The sequence below is a fragment of the Dermacentor andersoni genome, chromosome 1 (assembly GCF_023375885.2).
Source record: "Dermacentor andersoni chromosome 1, qqDerAnde1_hic_scaffold, whole genome shotgun sequence".
NCBI lineage: Eukaryota > Metazoa > Arthropoda > Arachnida > Ixodida > Ixodidae > Dermacentor > Dermacentor andersoni.
Window position 1 is genome coordinate 175,643,227 of NC_092814.1, and position 24,083 is coordinate 175,667,309.

Below are 24,083 nucleotides of genomic sequence, written 5' to 3' on the forward strand. Positions count from 1 at the left end.
TACACTAGTGCTACACGGTGAAGCATGCGCGAAGTATTGCGGTGAAGCATAACAATTGTGAGAAGGGACAATTGTCACGGGACCCAGTACGAATTCCTTATACACGCGTGTACCCGCCATCTCCTGTCACAATATGAGCACCGATATGCCGTATAAGTGTACTGGCAGGACTTCAGAGCTCTTTCGGATGTGCCTGCGGCAATTTGAGCCCATAAGGGCAGTAGGGTACTTCATTAAAACTTCTTTCTGGGCGAGTTGGTGCATACTTGACTTGAAACTTGCGCTTGTGTCTCGTCCTTGTTACTTTGTGGATGCATGTGTTAGCACTGTTACAATTTTCAAGGGCAGTAAGAGACATGCATTCAAGTGTGCCGCTGCTTCTTTGAAGGAGCTTGAGCTCAAAAAATTAAGTGTTAGTTGATGCCTATATGCAGTAAAGCAGTGAAATTCAACACTGAGGCATTAGGTGCAGGCTGAGGGCATTTCAGGACAGTTGAGGTTGACTTTCCACCTGCTACGAGAGAATCTCACTTGTGACAAAGTTCGGGCCTCATGCCAATGAGCTTGCTATCAGTTGATAAATGTAGCTCATATTCGAAAATATTTACTTCTGTATGCATCTCTTTTTAGGCGTATTTGAAAATGTTCGACTCGATTTACAATGGGCTTTACCATTTTTTTCGAAAATATTTTATTTGCTGTGCATTTTACTAACTCCTCCTTTCTATATTATTTTTGAAGAAGCACTACGCCTTGCTATTCAAACTAGATTAAGTCATTTTTTAACATGCTTACTTTATAGTGACAGCATCAAGCGACATGGTGTCAGCACGTCTTGGCATAAAACAAAGTTCTCTGTCACTGAGGGAATTTTGCAAAGGCACTCAGGGAAAAACTGGATAACTCAGGGAATTTGGAAATGTCAACTTGGTAGACACTCTGGATAAACACAAAAGGCTGCTGTATTTAATATTGTTTCTGTTAATTTTTAACACTCATTTGTGACACAAAGTTCATTTGTCTCATTTCATATTGTGCACTCATTGTGCAAGAGCAAAATATGCTGAAGTTGTACCCTGTAATTATTTAATTGGAAAGCTCACAGATTCTTTTCTATAACAAGGATTTTTGCACAAATAAACAACACGTGTCGAGGCTCACATTTTTTGCTTTTATAGTAGAGCAGTTTCGATTACGGAAAATGTGATTGAATAATTCATTATATTAGGCTTTGAGGTTTTAACCTCATTTTTTTTTCTTTACCATATCAAATATAAAATATTGACCTCACTGATTTTATTTCTAGGTTGCAATGCCAATATATCATCAAGCACCCCTGTGTACCATTTTCCTCCTTATGTCAATGGCAGTGGGGTTGTGGTATGCCACATCACAATCCATGCTTCAGATTCGAAAGAACATAATGTATATGCATCACTGGACTCTGTCAACCTCAAGGGAAGGAGCACCATCAACATAACTGGGAAACCAGCTATGTTTCCTGCAATTTTGAAAGGTATATCTATAGAAAAACTGCAAGTGCATTGCATGTTAGCACGTACAGTAGATTATTATAATTACGGTTCTCTGTTTTCGGTTAAAGCCACTGGAAAATGCCTAGAAGCAGCAGCTGATGAAATTATTGCGAATATGGATTTATCTGGGAAAATGCTGATTTTGATAAACAGATTGGCAAAGCCATTTTTTCAGTAATTTGGCCTAATTGCATGAACAACTGAGTAAATCTGTGCATGGTTAAAATTTAAAGCTTTGTTTTAGTGACATTACATTGCTGCACAGTAGGTTGTCAAATGATAAAATTAAAAAGTAGTGCAAGTTTCACTCCTTAATTGAATACTGCGAGGCTGTTAATTTCTACTTGCACAAAGTCTTTGATGATGGGTATGTATACCTAAGGGCAAAATATTTCATGCAAATGCTTTTAGGTGGGCACCCATGTTATACATTACCTTTGGCCTACAGAAAGTAAAGGCCAGTCAGGCATTGTCTGTAATGTCTGGCTGGTTTGTACATTTTAGAGCGCAGCTCTTTGGCGTCCGTTCCTGGGTTTCGCGTCGTCGTCGGCGTTGTCGTCGGCCTCGTAACCAGCTCCGCCCCCCTTTCATCCCCCCAGCGCTAGCAGTGACCGACTGATACCGCTGGATGCCGCTGACGCCGCTAGAGAGTCAAGATAACGTGACTGCATAGAACACCGTCGCCGCCATGCAGAAAGAGGAGGAAAGGGTCCCCCCCCCTGTTCTTGTGTGGCGGATAGGGTGCTCTTCAGTTGCCGACGCGCCGGTTATTTCACGTAGGCCCCGGCACGTCGACGAATACGTGACCACCTTCCCACGGCTAGACCTGGTTCTTAGCGCTGCGGAAGCGAGGGTATCATATTGTTTGTGTCGGCATCGGCGGCGTTGTCCCTGAAACCAACTCCGCAGCTGGGGTTGACTCACTATCGGCGTCAGCGGCATCAGTCAGTCGCTGCTATCTCTTCCCTCCTCCCTTTATCGTGTTGTCCGCTTGCTGCGCGCGCTTCTGCCCCCATCGTTTGCCGCTGGGTGTACACGCCGCCCCCCTCCCCCCTCTTCCTGCGAGTCTCCGGTTGTCAAAGCGCCGGCTCGAACTTAATTCCTTTCTTCGCTCCTCCTCCAATGCAACCCCTGTGTGGTGGCAATCAGAGAGCCAGATCGGTGGCGGCGGATCTGTATATGTGCACCGCCCGAGCCGAAATTGCCGCTGCCGTTCGCCCTGTGCGGTGGCAATCAGAGAGCCAGATCGGTGGCGGCGGATCTGTATATGTGCACCGCCCGAGCCGAAATTGCCGCTGCCGTTCGCCACTGCGAAATTATCTGCCAGTTCTTTCTGAGCCATGAGCGAGACGACCGATGGAAGTCCTCCGTCTGCTGCTGCTGCTGCTGCTGCTGCTGCTAAACGAGCTGCCAGAGCAGAGGCCCAGCGCCGTCGCCGTCAGAATCCAGAGGTGCGTGCCGCCGAAGCAGAAGCTTACCGTCGCCGCCGTCGAGATGATCCAGGAGTACGCGTTGCCGAAGCAGAGGCTAAGCACCGCCGCCGAGAAGACCCTGCCGTTCGCGCCGCCGAAGCGGAGGCTCATCGCCGCCGTCGAGAGCAACCAGCAGTAAGCGAGGCTGAAGCAGAAGCTCATCGCCGCCGCCGAGAAGACCCTGCCGTTCGCACCGCCGAAGCGGAGGCTCATCGCCGCCGTCGAGAGCAACCAGCAGTAAGCGAGGCTGAAGCAGAAGCTCATCGCCGTCGCAGAGAAGACTCTACCGTTCGCGCGGCCGAGGCCGAGGCCAAACGCAAACAAAGGGTCGCAAACAGTCAGGGTGCAACAAATGCAACAAAAAAATTCTGTGATAGCGCATACATGTGTTGCTCGATTTCTTTGCCTCAATCTATCGAAAAGGTGAAACAGCTTATTTGCTGCGCTCAAATTTCGCATTAGGAAGTAACGTAATCGTCGGTAATTTTTTTGGAATGTGCATGCGTGTTCCTGTGTGTTGATGATGCCAATAGGAAAATATTGGAAGAATGTATTGAAAGTTGAGGGATATTGTGTTGGTTTTTTTGCTCAGAAGAGCATGAAAAGATTGGATGTTTCAATACTACTGCAGTTCATTTCTTGTTCTGTGGGCTCTTTTCAATATGCTAACTTGAATCTAAGTATAAAATTCACCGACGATTAAGATACTCCCTAATGCAACATTTGAGCGCAGCTAGCTCTATACCTGTTTTCGTTTTGCGATGTATTGAGGCAAAGGAATTGAGAACAATTCGCATTGCACATACGATCAGATTACAAAACAATCGCAAACCATGACAATCGAAACAAGCGCGAATGAGACCAAGCTAATCAAACAAGTGTGAGTGGCAGCTAGTACAAAACGATTGGTCGGGCTGAGACTAGATAAAAGTACGCATTGAGCAATTAGGTAGGTCTGCATGACACCAGTTTCCTGTGCACATCACTGGGCCTCTTCGATTGTCAGAGTTCTGGCAGCCCACTGGCAGCCTGATGGCAGCCAGCTTGTTCCGGTCCTGATAGGAAGTCACATGGGCTTGCATCCCAAGACAACCCAGACCTGCCCAAAGTTTGCAAAATCGAACGCCGGGACAGCTGGCCAAATGTAAACATGCTACCAGCATGGCAGCGCCCAGTGAGGCCGGCGCATGCCCGGCGTAATTGGCCCATTTATGTGTTGCCAGCTTGAAAATATATAGTTGCATTCAGGGATTTGATCACCTTCACGCAATTACGCGTGACTCGGCACAGGACGCGCACTGGGCCATCCTCACCTTGTGCTGCGCAACAGATGGCCTCCGGCGTGTCCGATGACAAGACGCGAAATCGTGCGTAAGTGATTGTATCCTTGAAAGCGATAGCTTGAGGATCCCCGCTCGCAGCGATCACGTCGCCCACCGGCGACATTGATGAGTTGGCGTTGTGTGATCACTTCACAAAACATGAAAAAGCAGGATATTGGGTACGTCTTATATGCACAAAATTTCGTGCCGACCTGCTTGGGATTCGGTTTCAAAGAGTTTGTCGTGGCTGATGGTGTTTTTAATTTTGACCCTAAGGAGCTGGGGACATGCCTGGCGCATGAAAATGCACGCCGCGTGTGACCAGCGAAAAGTTTCACACAAAAAACAACATTGGTCGCGATCACGAGAGCAAGAAGCCAATGTACGTATGTCTAATGTATGTGTGCCTATTACTCAACCAGTGCATTCTCACATCAACAGCCCGCAGTTCGGACGCATATCAGTTTCGAGCTGCCACCCAAGCATACGACGAAGAGACGGAGCGAACACGGGCTAGCTGCAACGCCTTCGACTGCAGAAAAAGGAGATATCTCCACATACATACGCAAGATATGTGAAAAGGAACACCACCAGAGAAAGACAAACCGAAAATGTACCGCAGCATGTGTGAAGGAGTGTCTACAACTTGCGGGGTACACGATGCAGATAACATGCACGCATGAGAGTGCGGCGCGCTCATCACTGCCGCGAAGAACCCTTGGGGACATGCACACATACACACACAAAAGCTTCAAACGGTTCACCACTGCTCTTATGAAACTGCTTCGCAATGCGGAACGGTGCATTAGCACCTAAAAAGATAACGTTAGAAGTAAGGAAATCCGAAAATGACCTAGACAGTTGGCTAAGCGAGGTAAATTTAAGTATTTAAGCGCCTGCGTTGCAATCCGTGGAGCTTTTAGTCGGCTGCTAGCCAGAGAACTTCCAGAGGGCAGCCAGACCAAAATCATCCTGGCAGGTTCTGGCAGCCCACGCGTAGCGAGAACCGTTCAGCCCAAGCAAAATGAATGCCCGGCGGAACTGCATGGCGCGGTTGGCGGAGCAACCCGAGAAAAACTAAGATGCTCTGGCTGGCTTTGGCAGCCCATGGGTAGCCAGGAGTGGAAAATCGAAGAAGCCCACTGAAGGGGCCACTTTCATTGGTCTCCGCCGCTCGCAGCTCGCGTCTTTCATCTTTCGCTTTGCTGATTCGCTTGGTTAAGCATCTGACGCTCGCTGCAGGAACGGGCGTCTGAGAGCTGCGTTCTAAAAGAAAAAGGTACTGCTTTTTTTTTTTATTATTCTTCATGTCCCTTATTTTCGCAGTGTTTCGAGAATCAATGTATGTGTTGGGTCTGTGGAAGATGCAAGTGAACATATTAGATGAAAATTGTATGCAAATTCAGGGAAGAACCTCCTTTGTGCCTGTAGGCCTTCTGCAGTTCACGATGGGGTGTTGCGGCGCTGCTCGCAGCAGCAATGCCCGTCTGGGGTTTCCCCAGACAATACGAATGCATCGGTCCAAGATGGTTCTAATATAATTTTTAATTCCGCAGTGCAGTGTGCACTTTGTGAAATAGTAAATCGTACATTTTAGAAGCGCACACAAAGCAGGGCCAGAGTATTTCAAACCAGGTATATTTTTTAAACACAGGTCTGGTGGCAGGAGCAATAGTAACTTTAATACGCCGAGAACATGCGTAGCATAGACTACAACTCCAATTTCCTGGTCATGGGGAGATAGTGGCCGAATACTGCACCAGGGAGGCCAATTCCTGTTATGGTGAGGGAATCTCTTTATTGAAGCTTAATGACCCATACTAATTTGGTTGCACCTGGACTAGTATAGCCTTCTGCTCCATGCCACTGCTTCAGTCACATAGCTAGAAATGGTACACTTCTAATGGGATATTAAACCACGCTGCTGGCCATAATGATGTTTAAAGCCCATCTACTCGCGCTTCGACAAGCCACATGAATGACACTTAATTCAGGCAAGTGGGTAGTGAGTGACACGTGCATTAGTGGCCATCAAAAGAAGTTATAAGAGGCAACAAGGAAAAGCAAAAGCATCCCCATGCTAGTGAAATGCTAATTTCCAGCAGCGGCTGAAAATATGCCGGAATGGGTCTCCATGCTCACCCAAGGGCCGTGAGCCACGTATGCGTGGGGATGTATCCAGCTGCTTACTGGCGTATCTAGCTGCCACAGCCACCGATGAAGCCTTTTTCAGGTGCAATCGCTAACGAATCAGGAAAGCTATGCCACCTAGTAGCTTCAGCAAACGCGCCTGTCAACTAGAGTTGGTGCGATCAGTTAGAGATTTGGTTTGTACACTTTGCGCAAGGGAACAACCACGTAGAAATGAGTACCAGAACAAATCATGCACCATATCGAGGACAGAACCATCAGGCGTGACACAAAGAGGTTCCATATGAAGTCCAAATGCAATAAGATTGCGCCCTGTGCGCCATGTGCTGTTGGTACGAGGGTGAGCAGGAAAGGAAAGTGGCTTGATGTGCCATGTTCCCAGGCATGCCCGATGTTGGTGGTCGCGTTATAAAAACTACCCTAGCTGTAGGGAGGTGAGCGCATGATAAAGTAATCAAGCGTGCGCTAGGTGGGGAGGGCCAGGTTAGCGCATGTCTCGTCTTCTACCCCGGCTATGACTGCACATGTCTGCTTGTGCAGCTGAATGCGTATACAGGCCATGCGTCATATTTTCAAGGTAACTTGCCATGGATGCTAAGGTTGAGTGAGCCGAGAAGGCTAGTCACTTGACGTGCTCTGTCTTCCTGCATGCCTGGTGTTCGAAGCATTTGCTCCCCATGACCGGCATTCTTCATCATGCAAGCGTTGGGTCAGCAAGTGTTTGTGGTCATTTAGTGAGTTATGTTCATGCTTGCCTGTGCATGCGTGACACCATGCTCATCAATTCAATTAGTAAGTGAATGTTTACTGCAATTTATACGGCCAATAAAACTATGAACCTTACTTGGTGTAGCTGTCTACTGTTGCGAACAGTCTCAGCAGTAGTAGGTGGAAGCGCTCCAACGACCTGGTCGAACATGGTCATCTGCGAACTGAGGTGGTGGTGACGGAACACGGATTCGATGGTAAGAAATGAGAGTTCGAGTCCGTCCGCCACAACACTGGGAGGTTGAGAGCAGAGACCTCAGGATCACGGGGTAGTGGTGTTGACAGCAGTACTTGATCAAGAGAATCCGAAGCCGTGACTGACTGTGCAGTAGGCGGACTGCGAAGACAGCGGGGCTCAAGCTCCTTGTGGAGGTAGGCCCAGCGAAGCGGCTGATGCACCCGGAGCTGAGGGCGATGACACGAAGTTTGGAGTCGCCAATTTAGGGCGGAGGAGGAGCGTCGCACTGGCAATTGCTTTTTTGATGCCTCTAAATGCGCAGTTAGCGGTGTCGTTCCAGGCCATAGGTGTATTAGGTGTCTTGAGGCCTGAGAAAAGGTCGAGGGGAGGCTGCCGTATATTGGCGCAGCGAGGAATGAAGGAAAATTCGAAGCGATGAGTGAAGTCTTCAGTTGGCGGTGAAAACGATCTATGATCCCATTCTATGAGTGGTGATGTACTTGACGCCGAGTAGCCAAGATAGATTGGCGAACGATGTTAAGTCGAATTAGCAACCACGGTCAATCTCAATGGTGGAAGGGACTCTGTAGCGGCTAATCCAGAGCGTGATGAGTGCTCGAGCTATCGACTCTGCCATTATGTCCAGAAGGGGCATCGCTTCAGGCCATCTGGTGAATCTGTCAGTGTAGGTTAACAGGTAGCGATGGTTCCCGCAGGGAGGAAGGGGGCCAACAATATTGACGTGCAGATGGCTGAGGCAGGCGTACGGGGACGGGAATGTGCCAAGAGGAGTTGCAGTGTAGCGATGCACTTCAGACCATTGGCAGTTGAGGCATGCGCGTGACCAGCAACGAACATCTACGTTGATACTGGGCCACACAACGAGAAGTGATGAGTCGCTGTGTTGCGCAAATGCCAGGATGAGTCAAAGAATAGAGGCCCTCAAAGACGGCCCGGCAATATGGGCGAGGCACGTAAAGATGAGTACGTGCGGTTGACGTATCATAAACGAGGGGCACATTGCAGTGAGGAAGCAAGATATCTTAAAACACCAGGCAAGTACAGTCAAACCCACTTATAACAATACCGCTTTTAACAATATATCGGATATAGCAATGGACAACCGCGGCACAGTCACCTTTGCACTGTGTTCTATGGTAAAATAAACCGCTTATAACAATGCTGTCATACTAGATTGTCGGTTATAACAATTAAATGTAGTCATTTGGAGCCAACCCTCACAGAAAAAAGACGCGCAAACGCAGCAACCACGCCGGCCAAACTACTCCGCCAAAAGCGCGCGCGTGTATGCGGAGCCGCCCGCACAGGGGCGGTGAAAAGCTCACGTGACGACGCATGCGAGGAGAATGGGGTGAGCAGGAGAAGCAGGAGAAAAGACGGACGCTTTCCTCTGGGCAGAGTGGGAGAGGGAAGGAAGGCATTTCTTTTGTTGCTTTTGTATCGGCGCGCGGGGAGCAGTCCATTCTGAGGGCGTGCCGCTCGTTGAAAACGCGTCACGGCAGTTGAGTGTGGACTGCCCCATCTTTCCCATTCTCCTTGGTTCCTGCTTCACCAGTTGGACGTGTTCCGAAGGCAGCGTACAGTGTCAAAGCATGTGCGTTGCTAGCGAGGTTTTCGTCATCTGCCATCACCATTCTTGGTCCTACTGGTTCTGCAAGCCCATCGGATCCCCCCCAGAGTTCAACGATGGAGGATTCTTCTTCAGGAAGCGCGGCCAACGTGGCTCAACTGGATCAACTGCCGCAGAAGAGAAAGCGAGCGACAATATCTTTTGAAACGAAGCGAAACATCTTGAGAGAGCATAGAGGTGGTGAAAAAGTGTGCAGCTGGCATGTCACTTGCCGTCTGTGATCCCTCTTTGCAGTTGTTATGCTTTTTTTCGTGCAACCCGTTTATAACAATTATCGGTTATAACAATGAAATTTCCATGGCACTTGAACATTGTTATAAGTGGACTCGACTGTAATACTTGTGCAAAGCAGCTATAGCTGGGCATAGACACTCTGGGTGGCAGCCATTGCCGTGAAGTCAATGACCAGTCAGCCATGGTCTGTTGCATAGATGGCAGCGCGAGAAAGTGCGTCGGTGACGGCATTGGATTTTCCATTGATGTGATGAATGTTGCTAGTGTATAAAAAATTAGGCAAGCTGTCTGATTTCGTAGGGTTTCTAGGAGGTGCTACTGGACGCTAATGCAGAAATCGGTGGTTTATGGTTGTTAAGGACATGGAAGGAGCGTCCCTCAAGAAACTGTTGAAAGTGCTTCACAGCCAAATAGATGGCGAGCAGCTTTTGAGGGAACATGCTGTAGCAGCGCTCAGGGGGCACAAGCTTCTTCAAAAAGAAGGCGATGGGCTGCCAAGCACCATCAACGAAGTGCTGTAAGGCTGCGCCCGACAGCAATGACCAATGCGTCAACCATGACAGATGTACATTGCTATACATTGCTATACCTTACTATTCCTGTCAATGCTTTACCTTTTGGGCGAAACTGCGACTTTTTTTCTTTTGCATCAAATTCAGTGCTCAGTCCAAGAATAGTTTTGAGACTCCGCAACCTGCTGTGGCTTTTTCAATGAAGTAGAAAACGGATGACCATAGTAGTACCATCACTTGCTGCCATTTTGAGCAGGACTCGAGCTTTGTCCTGGCCTCTTGTCCTAACAGCTGTCATACCTATGTTTTATTCATTTCTCTCTACGTTTCGCATGTGTCACTTGCCACATGCTTAATTTCTTATTTGTAAATGATATATGCAAGAAATATATTTGAAACTTAGTTAATCTTTATGGGCGGCATTGTTGATGTGAAACGTTATGGACAACTTTGAAATGGAAAAACAACATACAAGTCTGTAGAAATTGTTTGCTGTTTTACAGTATATAGCAAGCAGACATTTGTGAAGGGAAACCTGATTTCCTTGTGCAGATCTACTTGTGTTGATTGGATTTTAAATCCAGCTGCTGCATGGCTTTAAGGGGCTGGTGCAAAGGGGTGAGCAGATTACAAGAGTGATATATCTCCATTTGATAATCCCATAAAATTCTAGATTCTTAGAGCACGTAGGAACAGTTTGCTTACACAATATATTAATAATGTTTTGGTTTTGTTATCCTTTATTTTCTATGTGAGAATGGCCTAAGAATTATTGGGCTGCACAGCTGTTATTAATTTAGGGTAAAATTGAAAAGTGCAGGCATTGCTCTGCGTAAAGTATACAAATTTTGGAGTAGAAATTTATTTGCTATGGCTGCACCAAATAAATAAAAGTTCTTTTTCTTCTGTTCTTCACTTCAAGTAGTTTAGTGGGAATTGAATAGTAGACATAACTCGCCCAAGAAAGTATACCTGCCAAGGCAATTTTTTTTTTTTTTCGGCTAATACTTCATTGTGCATTAAGTGCTAGGCAGCTTTAACATTTATGTCAGTTTTTTTTTTTTTTTCTTTTTTTATTAATCCAATAAATTTTCATCACCCTCCATTCCACAGCTGGAGAATCGCCTCGGTTCGACTTCATCGCTGAATCTATCCAACTTGATCTCACCCTGGACCTGAGCATTGCGAACCAAAGTGGCACTGTCCTTCTCGACGCTGTTTACAAAAGTAAGCTATCTTTTACAATATTTTTACCACGTAGCTTGTCAATTTTGCAGCTGTGCTTCACAAAAGCAGAAAAGGCACTTTGTGTCTCTGTAGAGTGTTCTGCTACTGAGCATCAGGTCATCAGTTCAATTCATGACTGTTGCAGTTCTATACTTATGGTAATAGAAAGGAACAGCATCTCTTGCATTTATGTTTGCACTGAAACATAGTTGATGTGAATGTTTTTTACCATTTGTTGTGCTGCTTCATAACTGAGTTTCAGGAATGGGAGTGGAAGTAAAAGAAGGAAAAGGCAGTGCTTCCGACTGGAATGTAGGAGATAGCATATGCGAGATTTCATGCTGACAACTCCCAAGCACCACTTCCAGCACAACGATCAGTTGTATTACACTTCAGTATTTAGTGTGTGCCAGTAGTGGTAGTACAGGGACACAAGTATGGTCATCGTCCGGCTTGGAGCGCGGTCGCCGTGAGGGAAAGGGAAAACGGCATTCGGATTGAAATTGCAAACACTATCGTTAGTGCGCATTGTATGCTCTTATCATTGTCAGCTCAAAATGGCCAGACCTGGTAAGAGGGGCCCTTTAAATAAGTTGCTTGAGGCCCTAGCCCATTACTACAAGCGCGCTTATGGGTGCTGGCTCAGAAGTTTCATAGTCGTCCGAGTCCTCCGTATCGATCTCAGCCCACACTTCACAAACGATGCCCTGGTCCATGCACAGTTTCGCAATGTCGGCGTCTTCATCAGCAGAAATCATCCCAGCCCTGGCCCCCCATGTTGGAGTTGACTCGCTGCCATAAATAACCGCTGTCGGTCATCTTTGGAAGCATCATGCTTGGCATCAGCAGGGTGTCTACCAACCGGGAAAACTAGTAATTCTCAGGGATTTTGAGTTGTCTGGAAAAACTCGGGGAAAACTCAGGGAATTTCTGCCTCTATCAGGGAAAATTAGCTGTAATTTTATTGAAAGGGTCGAAAGTCGCGGTAAAGCCGGCTCGAGTACAGTAAAACCTCGTTAAACCGTACCCGCTTAAACAGTAGTTTCGGTTTAAAAGTAGTAAAGTCAATTCCCCGACTCAGCGGCCATTGAACATAATGTATTTAGTATCCGCATAAACCGTACCAGCTTATTGCGTACGCATCGGTTAAAACGTAGCGTTTCCACTTTTCGTCGCGCAAACACGGCGATGCGTCGTCTCCACCGGGCGGTCCGGCAGAACAACAAGCCTCAGAGATCGGTACAACGGCCTCCAAGCGCCCTGTGCGTTTGCACGTGAAGCCGCATCAACATCATTTCGACGCCGTTCCAGAGAGCGAGAGAGCGTCATGGCGTCGCGCAAGCGAGGACTCGCGTCATGCCGAAGCTCGGATAAAAAAGACGCCGGGTGCTCAGCATAGAAGAAAAATTAGACGTCGTCTGTGCTATCGAACGTGACATGAAGAAGTCGGCGCTGGCCCGCGACATGGATCTGCTGTTGACTACAGTGTGTGGCATTTGGAATGCGAAGTTGCTCGGCAGCGCTGCTGCGACCGCAAAGAGATGTCGGCTACGAGGTTCGACTTTTCGCCATCGTTGACTCTGTTGTTGCCGAAGTGTCGACTAGCGACAGTGATGAGGACGACACGGAAAGCGACAGCACGGGCGATTCAGGCCCGACAGTGGCAGAAGCTGCGCGTTACGTCAGCCTCGTGAATGCAATCGTCGCAACGAGAACAGGGGCGCGATAACGTAACTATTCCAAACCAAAAGTTTTCCGAACTCCGGCACCCGACAATGAAAAAGGCGCCCCGGAACTTATGCAGCACTAGTGCGCGCGTACACGGAGAATATGTAACGCCAACGAGGAATCTGCCGTGCGAGTGTTTGCCGAGAGGAGGGGGGCTGGCTGAGAAGCTGGCACGCAGCTTGAGTAAGTTTGAGGCTGCTGTCGTCGTGCTAGGCCGCCGCGGCATCAAACGAAAATAACACTTATGTCGCGCGAAGTGAATAAATACTGCATGTTTTTCCCCTTTCATCGCACTCTCTCTGAGTTCCGTTTTCTACAGGTAAGTGGGCGTGTCACAATCCACCCCGTGTCGTGAACAAGGGAGGGCTTCTCAGCGTGGGTGGTGCTCAAAGATTACTGACCGGCGAGCTGCCGTGCTCGTCGGTGTTTATTGTGGTACGGGTGACCACTGTTGCCTGCCGAGCTATAGCAGGCCGCCGAGCTTGGCGGGTGAACCAAAATTATGTCCGAGGGGGCGTCACCTACTTGCTACAACCCCTCACCCCCAGTTTGTTTGTTAAATAAAAAACAAACGTCCAAGTTCAAACTATGAGGCTCTGCCTCCACCCTAGCTGGGTCGACGGTGCCTGCTACCCAGGCGAGTAACGGTCTGGTGGCCTCCGCCGTCGAGTACTCCGCCTGGGCACCGGTGTTGACGGGTCGGGTGTGGCAACGCCGGGTGCTGCCTGAGCCAGCCTTGCTCCATCCGGGGGGTCCGTAGTGGTCGGCCTTGCGAGTGGTGCCGAGCTAGACACCGGTCCAACGGGTGCCGCACCACTGGCTACGGTTGCCGCCTCCGAGGTAGGTGGTACTCCGCTAGAAGCGACTGGTGCTGCCGCTAGTCCTCCTGCGGGCTGGAACTCAGTGGCAGTCGAGGGTGCTGGCCAGGTCCCGAGGCGAGGTCTGACATGGTCGGCGTGTCTATGCCACATGGCCCCGTCTGGCATGCGGACGAGCAGCGATGAGGCGCTGGCAGGAGACACCACCTGTCCGGCAGACCAGGGTGAGCCAGGACGGAAGTTCCTGGCGAAAACTGGAGCTCCCGACTCTGGCAAAGGCCCGGGACGGCATCCTTGGTCAGCAGCCAGCTTCTGCTTCAGCTGCTTCAAAAGCACTGTGGATCGGAGGTCCGGATGCAAGACGTGCAAGGGTGTCTTGACCATCCGACCCAGCAGGAGCTCACAGGGGGCACGGCCAGTGACATCGTGAGGTGTGGTTCGGTACTGGAATAGTATCCGAGCAACCTGCGTCCGGAAATCCCCAGTCTGGCTCTTCTTGAGCTTGTCTTTGATGGTTTGCACCACCCGCTCGGCTGCACCATTTGAAGCAGGGTGGTACGGTGGAACCATCATCCGGCGGATTCCGTTTTTCGTCAGCCAGGCCAGGTACTCTGCGCTGGCGAAAGCAGGACCATTGTCGGACACGATGACATCTGGCAACCCCTGGGCGGCGAAGACCTGTCGTAGCGCTGCAATGGTCGCGCCTGCTGATGGGGTGGTGACGGGTATAACCTCTACCCACTTTGTAAAGGCGTCCACCACCACCAGGAAGTAATGGCCCTTGAAGGGTCCCCCAAAATCCACATGTAGGCGGGACCAGGGTCTCTGTGGAAACGGCCAGGGGGTGATTTCCACACGACGCGAGGCTCGCTGATTCTCCTGGCAGATTTGGCAGCTCTGCACCAAATGCGCGATGTCTTGGTCCAGGCCAGGCCACCAAACATGGGACCGGGCCACCATCTTAGTCTTCTCTATCCCTGGATGACCCGCGTGCAGCAACTGCAGAACCCTGGACCGGAGACTTTGTGGGATCACCACCCTCGAACCCCACAGTAGGCAGCCCTGCTGCAAGCTCAGCTCAGTGGCCTTGTGGCTATAGGCCTGCTGCACCAATTCCTCTCCACGGGACACCGCCTTGACCACCTGAGACAGGACTGGGTCCCGGCTGGTCGCTTGAGATACTGCAGATCTGGAGAGCACCTCCGGGTACGCGTGTTCCAGCATGAACACTTCAGCAGGTTCCGGAACAGCATCAGGCACCTCTGGCAGGGGCAGGCGGCTCAGGGCATCAGCAGGTCCCAGGTCCTTTCCCGGATGGTAAACCGGCTGGTAGCTGTAAGCTGCCAGCCTCAAGGCCCAGCGTACTACTCGAGGCGATGCCTGCACAGGAACTGCCTTGTCAGGCCCCAGCAGCCCCAACAGCGGCTTGTGGTCTGTGACCGCCTCGAACTTCCGGCCCCAAAGGTACTGGTGGAAGCGTTCGACACCGAACATGAGGGCCAAACCTTCCTTGTCCAGCTGGCTGTAACGTTGTTCTGCAGCATGAAGCCGTCAGCATGAAGCCGTGTGGGAGCCGTCGCCGTACGGCTCCCACACCGTACGGCGACGCATCTACGGTAAGGACTACAGGCTTAGCAGGATCAAAATGCACCAGCACTGGAGCCTTGGTGATTAGCTCCTTGCTGCGCTGGAAAGCCTGGTCCTGCTCCTTCTTCCAGACCCATTGCTGACCATCTCGAAGCAGAAGATGAAGCGGCTGTAGATGCTGCGACAGGTTCGGCAGAAAACTCCTGTAGAAGTTGATGAGGCCCAGGTAGCTCTGAAGCTCCTTCTTGTTCTGGGGCTTAGGTGCCTTGAGCACCGCATCAACTTTGCGGGGAGCCGGGGCTAGGCCTGCCTGGGAAATGATATGTCCCAAGTACTCAACGCTGGGGGCTAGGAAAACACACTTTTCCAGCTTGAGCTTGAGGCCGGCGTCCTGTAGTCGTGCCAAGACGTTGTGCAGGTTCTGCAGGTGGTCCCCGTCGTCGCTGCCAGTAACCAGGATGTCGTCCAAGTACACCGCCACGTGCCTCATGCCCCTGAAGAGGTTGTCCATCTCCCTCTGGAATATGGCTGGGGCTGAGGCCACGCCAAACGGTAAGCGCGTGTACTGAAAGAGTCCCAAAGTTGTCGATATAGTGACATACTTCCGGGAGGCATCCTGGAGCACCAGCTGCTGGTAAGCATCTCTGAGGTCGAGCTTGGTAAACTTCTGTCCACCGGACAATGCTGACCAGAGATCTTCAATCCGGGGCAGCGGGTACTTCTCGACGGTAGCGACGGGGTTGATGGTAACTTTGAAATCCCCGCAGATTCTGACACTGCCATCTCGCTTGAGGACTGGCACGATGGGAGCGGCCCATTCAGATGTCTTTACGGGCACCAGGATGCCCTCTCGCTGCAACCGTTGCAGCTCCTGGGTAACCCCGTCCTTCAGGGCGAACGACAGTGGGCGAGGCTTGAAAAAACGTGGCCGGGCTCCCTCAGGTACATAGATGCCAGCCGTCGTGCCGGCAAATGTGCCCACCCCTGGCTGGAACAGGGACTTGAACTGAATCAGGAGGCTGGGAACGTCTTGCACTACGTGCAGGCTGGCTTTCTGGTACTGTGGCAGACGAACGCCTAATGCACGAATCCAGTTTCGGCCCAGCAGCGTCGGCGACGACCCCTTCGTTAAGTAAAGGGGAAGGGTTGCCTCCCTGTCGCCAAAGCGAACGCTGACCTGTGCGTGACCCTGGACCTGGGAGAGTTGCCCGGAGTAGCTGCGCAGCATCACGCCCGAAGCCTCGACGGACACGCCGGGGAAAGTCCGCTTGAAGAGCTTCCCGGCCATTACAGACACGCTGGCCCCCGTGTCCAGCTCCATGGAAATGGGGTGCCCGCAGATTTCGACGGTCAGCATGTATGGCGGCACAGACGACGGTACAAAGCCTGTGTGCCACATGTCGAAAATCGGCGGGTCCTCGGCCACGACGTGGAGCCTGGCCGCGGAAGAGCTTGAGCTTGCTGCCGCATGCCTCCACCGCGTACCCTTGCGACGGCTACCCTGGCCGCGGGCTTGTGTTGTACCTGGGCTTGAATCCGGCTGCTGCTTGCTGTTCGTCCTCCCACTTCGGCATACACGTGCCAGGTGCCCAGTTTTCCCGCACGTAAAGCATTGTGCTTGAGAGAACTGGCACTGTGAAGGGGAGTGGGCACCACCACAGCGACCGCAGGTACTGCCCTTTGTCGCGAACTTGTTGACCGCCGCTTCCGTTGACGGTGAGCCAGTCGCACGGGAAATCTCGCCGGCGTCCTTGGCGGCAGCTTCCATTGCCAGCGCTGCCTTTACGGCGTCGTCCAGCGACGGGTCGGGAAGCTCCAGGAGTCGCGTCTGCATGGCGGGGTTGTTGATTCCGCAGACGAAACGGTCCCGGAGCAGCGAGTCCAGTTGGTCCCCGAAGGCGCAGGCACTCGCTAACCCTCGTAGCGCAGCAACGAATTGCCCGAGGGTCTCTCCTTCCCGGCGGCTCCGGTTGTTGAAGCGGAAACGCTCCATGAGTGTGGACGGTGCTGGGTTAAAATGCGAGCGCAGTATGGCAAGCAGCTCACCCAGCGTCTTAACGTGCGGCGTGGCTGGCTTCAGAAGGTCGAGCAAGAGGCTGAAGACGCGGGTCCCGCAGCTGGCCAGGAAAATGTCCCGCTGTTTGGCCTCGGTTGTGTCGTTTGCCCGGAAGAACACGTGGACTTGCTCCTCGTAAATTTGCCAGGCGGACCCATCTCCCTCGAACGGCTCGAGCCTTCCGTACAGCGGCATGGCGACAGCAACGGGGGGCGGTGTTTCGCCGCTCGCGCCGGCGTGGGACGCTCCGTAGGTACTTGTCGCCAGCTTCGTCGCCAAAGTCACGAGGATGCCATCTTCGTCGCCAGTGTCACAATCCACCCCGTGTCGTGAACAAGGGAGGGCTTCTCAGCGTGGGTGGTGCTCAAAGATTACTGACCGGCGACCTGCCGTGCTCGTCGGTGTTTATTGTGGTACGGGTGACCACTGTTGCCTGCCGAGCTATAGCAGGCCGCCGAGCTTGGCGGGTGAACCAAAATTATGTCCGAGGGGGCGTCACCTACTTGCTACAGGGCGATCTCATGCTATTTCGGTTAAACAGTACTACCGTTTAGTACGTACTTTTTCCGAGCTCCGGCCAACTACGGTTTAACGAGGTCTCACTGTAACAGACAGGAATCGTAATGAATCGTCTTTGACGCCCTGTCATCGGCTGGAGGAGTTGCCAGTGTACATACAACGAACGACTTTCCGGATTCCCGATAATTAAGACGGCTTCGCGGCACCACCACATACCCCGTACCCACGAAACACGGAAGCAACTATTTGATGTCTAAAAGATGTCTTTAACGACTAATTCAAAAGTCTAGTATCTGTCTTGATCAAGACATTTTGTAGCCATGGACGGCTAGAAGTTCTTCAGTAAGCCCTGCTAACGTTACGCTAAAAGTTGGCTAATGGACAGCTTGACAAGAACAACTGAAGATTTCTATTAGACATTTCATCAAATTTTTGCAGCAGCTGTTACAGTAAAACGTGGTTTGCCCACAGTTACAATTTATTTTAAGCAAAGCACGAACATCAGAAAAAAACTTTATCTTGTCAAACAGAGTGATGCACAGGTAGTTTTTCCAGATGTGAACCATGGGAACAGTGTAGTACAGCCTCATTGATCGGTGTGTGCTTTTTACTTAGACCAATCAATTGAATGCTGCCTGTCAGAATTATTTTACAAATAAAACAAGATCTGTATTATATGCTGATATCATGCCAACGTTCGCCCATTGACCTAAACAAGAACATCTCTGCATGAAACACGTCATTATTGACAAAACTTTGCCGTGCTTGGTCTCTACCGAATTGAAATAGTCTCTAGCAGGGAAACATTTTATCAGTGATGCTGCAGTTCAGGCAAAAATTACATCCTGGTTTCAACTACAGGGGCAGAATAGCCTGACACCAGTAAACGAAACAGAACGCTGTGCTGCACTGAATTGTTAAGAAATGAAGGATAGTTCACATCTGGAAAAACACTCTGCGGGCCACTTTAACTGGCAATATAAATATATCTTTTTCCGATGTCCATGCCTCATTTAAAAGTAAATTGTAACTTACTTTGTGGGTGCCCCTTGTAAGGTTACGCCACATGCTTGCACAGCATCACGCAGAAATAATTTATAGTTCTTCAACATACCACCCATTAGTGAATTCCTTGCACGTTGCATGTTACCGGAACTGAAAGATAAATCATAATATGCTGTTATTTTTAAATATGCTGTATGATTAGCTTTTCATTCATCAAAGATGACTGCAAGCGAAAATGCAGCAGGGCATCTACTTCACACCATGTCACATAGTCATACTTTATTACCTAATAAATTAGAAGAGATGTAGAAAGTCTAATTAACAAGAGTGACATAGCAGCAAAGGTGATCATGCATCAATCTTTAAGATGATTGCCGCCGCTTTGCCACTGCTGCCAGAGCAGGCCAGCCTTCGTAGGAGGGCACTGGCTGCCCATAAAAGCTTGCTGCCACAGGCGACGCGTGAAGGTTCTTGTGTCTTGACACAACAGTTCTTGTATGCACAGGCAATCAATATCTGCACAGAAGAGGAAAAAAAAGGCGAGGGAGGAAATGAGAACGTACAAATTGGAACTTCAGTTACCAATATGTGCTAAGAAGTGTGGCTCACATAAAAAATAAATTTAAACACTCCTTTCTCTTAAATTACGGGTATCTTAAGATATGTATGTGATGATGTTTAAAATTACTAGTGTAGTATTTCCTGGCATATTGTTATTAAGTTGCAGAGCAGAGTCAGAGAAAGATAGCATTCAAATTACCGTATCTACTCGCATAATGATCGCACTCGCGTAATGATCGCACCCCTAAATTTTGTCGTCAAAATTCGATTTTTTTTATTTCCCGCGTAATGATCGCACCCCGAACTTGCCGCAGCGATATGTCGTGTGCTAAGTCTAGCTAATAATGATCGCGTTTACCATCTGTCGAATGCTACGCGAACGACTCTTCAAGACAAGCCAAGCGGCCTGCACGCACCAAACATTAAGTAGATGCCTCATTTCATTACTTTCATCACTTCCATGACAAAATGAGGTACAACCAAAATCGCCTTTATTATGGGTTGGCTTTATAATGGTTGATGTCAACAAAAACAATAAAGGCGCATTTCGATTCTTTTCATCTGCTTTTGCACTCGTGAGCACGCAACAAATCGCGCGCGGCAATGATAGTAGTTACGTTTACTCTGATACGTTAAAAGTGTACCCTATTCATACGCCGACGCTTGTAACACAGCTAAGATATTCGCCCACCGTTAGCGGAAACGTGCCGTATTGGGATAGTAGTGAAGACAGATGCCGCAGTTTCCGCAGCACGTCGGCCATGCATTTCTATGTCACTGGCAGCTAAGCGCGCCCACCTGTTTCTGTCCCCTCCAAGTGGACATGGCTACGTTACTGCCGCAAACTTGCCGATATTAACAATATTATTCATCACTGATACGGAAGAAACTGTTTCAATACACGTAATGTACTCACGAGAAGAAAAAAAAATCGCGTTCGGCGCGTTCGGCTTGCTCCGCCGGCCGCCATTTTTGTTTTGGTGTCCCGCACCCGCAATCTCGCATCCCGCAGCAAACGCGAGGCGAAAAAAATTTTTTTTTTTTTCCGCGGGAAATTTAACCCGCGTAATGATCGCACCCCTGAATTTGCGTCAATTTTTCTAACAAAAAAAGTGCGATCATTATGCGAGTAAATACGGTAATGTATGATGTCTTGTGCCAAAAAATGGCACTTATCAACTTGTCAAACAAGTCTGAGAAGCTTCCTGCAAAATATAATCAGTTTCAAACAGTAATCCACTCTGCAGGTAGATTATGTACTATCCTAATTAACCATTTGAAGGTTTTTGCCGTACATGTACGGCGGCGGTTTTCTGTCCCGCAAGGTCTTTGCCGTACGGGTACGGTTTCGACCCTCCGTTTGAAATTTCGCACCGTAATGACGATGCATGCTCACTGGGAGGTGCTGCCACCTCTTAGGACTTACAAGAAGCGTTTGAAATTTGTTCTACCTTCTTGGGGAGATAAACAGAACTGATTTCTAGCTTCAATGCGTCGCGCAGACTGCGGCAACACCCCCTTTTGCGGTTTCGGTTTCGCCGCGTGATCGCAACGGAGGTGCGCAATGCGTCATTTTTCTTTGTCGGCACTCTCTTGCAGGGGCGGTGGAAGTTGATTTCTATCTTGATTGGCGCTGCTCTTAGCTTGTTTATCACCGCCGCTCGCGAGGTATTCTCGCTCTCAGCGGCAACGTGGTTTCGGTTCCGCCGCGTGATTGCAACGGAGGCGCCCGAAACGTGATTTTTCTCCATGTTTTTCTCTTTGTTAGCAAGCTCTCACAGGGACGGCGGAAGTTGATTTCTATCTTGATTGGCGCTGCTCTTAGCTTGTTTATCACCACTGCTCACGAGGTATTCTTGCTCTCCGCGGCAACGCGCTTACACGAGAGGGTGCCTCAGACCTCTGCCCAAGGCAGCCGCATGCAGAGATGTCGTGTGTGCTAACACAACTCATCGCTCCAATAGGAGAACAGACATGCATTTTAGGTGTGCAGACTGCGATAAGACGCTGTGCGTAGAACCGTGTTTCAAGGAGGACCACACTCTGAAATACTATTGAACATTTTGCAGTTCTGAGTGATGCCGACACCAAAATACTGTTCCTATTTTTTTTTTTTTTTACTTTTTATTCCCGACTTTACACATTTTGTACATTCAAGATCCGCAATAAAGTAATTTGACCACCTGGGAAAGTCTTTTTCAAAATAATTCGACCCTCAAAGGGTTAAAAAGGTAAATAGCGTTTTATATTGTTAAACCAAAAGCAAGGTTGGCATTTTGCACTGTCTAGCTGCTGCCTTTTTTTTTTTTGAAACACAAACATGACAGTACAGGGTAAGTAGGTAGCATGCAAAGGAGGACTGGTGATAAAGTAGTGTCCCAAAGCAACACTTCTAGGCTGGATCAATCACTTTTGTTGATATATTTTCATGTGACCCTAATCGACTTGGGGCAATACCTCACACCCGCGACGCATCACCATGTATGATACATCATAAAAATTGAAAGTATCTCATGATGTAATTAAACGATAACATTGCCCACTGTCTTGGAAGTGTTAACAAGCTTGTCGCCCGAGAAAGTGCAGAGTGATTCGTATAGTAGCAAATTCATCAGTGCATCTATAGTCTCAGGTAATTCTGAGAGTCTACGTTGACTCGCCATTGAGAAACCACTGCACAAAAAAAGATGTTTTCAAGTAATGGTCCATGTTGAATAATTGCCCACCTAGTGAAAAGTCACATGTGGCATGCTAATAAACAAGGGAAATAAATTGCTATATTCTGATAACACCTCCAATGATATTATTGAAATAGGTGACAAAAAACAGCCCAGGTAAAATTATAGTTATGACAAAATTTTGAAAGCACCTCTGCAAACTGCTGGAACCCTCAGCATCATGCCTGTCCTACATCCACATATGTTGCAGCACAATCTCTATCTCAGACATGGGCACCTCCATACATCATTGTGCGACCTCCTCACAATAAGGTTAAAAAAACAGTCTGCACAAGCTGCCTGATGTCATTCATTTGGCAAGCACCAGCCAAATGCTGACGGTGGTAGAGCCAAATTGAAGTCCGTTCTTGTATGGAAGCCTCGGAGCATGTTTTATCAATTGTAGCGGCAAAGCATACCTTTTGCAGCAGATACATAAATCTGAAATTAGACTGCTTGCTGATTCTGTACAGTAAATTTCTGTAAAGAAACTAAATCACACAGGAAACATTAGGAATACAGAACTAATCACATACTGGCTTGAATACATTTGAGCATTAGGGAAGCAACGTGTAATGTACACTGCTGTAACAAATTTTTGCTCAATTACGGAATGCTGGTAAATGATGACACAACAGAGCTAATTTGTGAGTTTTTCCATAGCAGTGACTAGCTACAGTTAAATTGTGTAAGGCTTAGGGAGGCTACCCTGGCGGGGAGGCTACCCTGGAGACCGAACTTTTTCATTTTTTAATATATCCGTGTTAAACTTTCAGGGTACGTTCACACCACCGAATAATGAGGAACTGCATAGTTTCATGAAAATGTGTTAATTAGTTCCCGAGTTATTGAGGTCTAACTAGGTGGTTCATGTATATGCCTGAGGAAGAGCCTGGAGAAATGCCAGGACATTGTAGGAAGCTGAAATTCACTGTGATGATCCCTTGATAGATATCCCAGGTAGCTACAAAACCCTTTTCTTTAATTTATGTGCCAAAAAAATTTTTTGATGTAGCCAGTAATGATGACCACATTCATCAAAAATTAATTGCTTATTATAAATTAACTGCACCAGCTTTCAAAAAAAGAGGCTTGTTACCCCCTGGCAAAGTCATTCAGGAACAGAATTTAAAAAAAAGAAAACGGCACACAAATCTGAAGAGCGGTTCTTGAGATATCGCCTTCCCCAGCACCACTACTAGGGAAAAAATCCATTCCGAGGAAGCAGGCCTTAATGTTGAACCCGTGTTTTTTTATCAGAAAGCTCCTGAGGAGCTTCTAATTAGCGCTTGCGGCTCCAGGCACACTCAATGTGTCAGATTTTCTAATGGTGACAGCCGACAGTACAATTCCGCCGATGAAAGCATCTACGTGGTCAGCAATCTCTCATGACTCTCTGCAGAAGATTGGAAGTTCAGTGCTCGTACAAGTCGCATATCGCGCTTCCGCGCACCGAACATCTGCACTGTCTTGGGCTTCGTTGCCGGCATTGCGTGCAGCAAAGAACTAGCGAAAAAAAAGAAGCTGAGAAAATAATCTAAAAGACGGCGCGAGGCGATGAGCATTTCGCAAGCAGGCGTCTGTTGAGGCCGACAGAGCAAGGGGCAACAACGACGCGGGCGCGGCGGGCGCGGCATCAAAGGGAGCAGCCGCCGCCGCCGCCGCCGCTGCTGCCCACGCAGCAGCCAATGGCAGGCGCGCTTTAGCCCGCGGGATTTGAACGTCCTGCTCCGGCCAATCAGCGCTCCGCATCGCATCGTAAGAAAACGCCAATAGCGCCTCCACCGCGCCGACGATGCCATTTTGCAAGGCGGCAAAACAGAGACAAAGAATTCACGGTCAAAACGAGACCAAGATGGCGCGGGCAGGCCGCATGGGCCGGGAATGGCACGCACGTGAAGTTTGACTTCATTTCAGCATTTGCGCGCGTTTTGTAGGCTGCGGTGGCTTGAAAAGTAGAATCTTCTTGTTTTTTTTTTTTCTTCTTTTCTTTTTTTTTTTTTTTTTAACTTTGCGGTTGAATTAGGTGCTAATAATTACAG

General features: G+C 49.0%; 1 protein-coding gene across 1 annotated transcript in view; it reads left to right on the forward strand.

Moving 5' to 3' along the window:
- The window catches only part of LOC126547183 (uncharacterized), a 261,800-nt gene that overhangs the window by 95,635 nt on the left and 142,082 nt on the right, over window positions 1–24,083 (forward strand). The window contains exons 6-7 of the mRNA XM_050195066.3: window positions 1,307–1,516; window positions 10,937–11,050. Coding sequence (XP_050051023.2) covers window positions 1,307–1,516; window positions 10,937–11,050 — 324 coding nt within the window. The remainder of the gene's footprint in view (window positions 1–1,306; window positions 1,517–10,936; window positions 11,051–24,083) is intronic.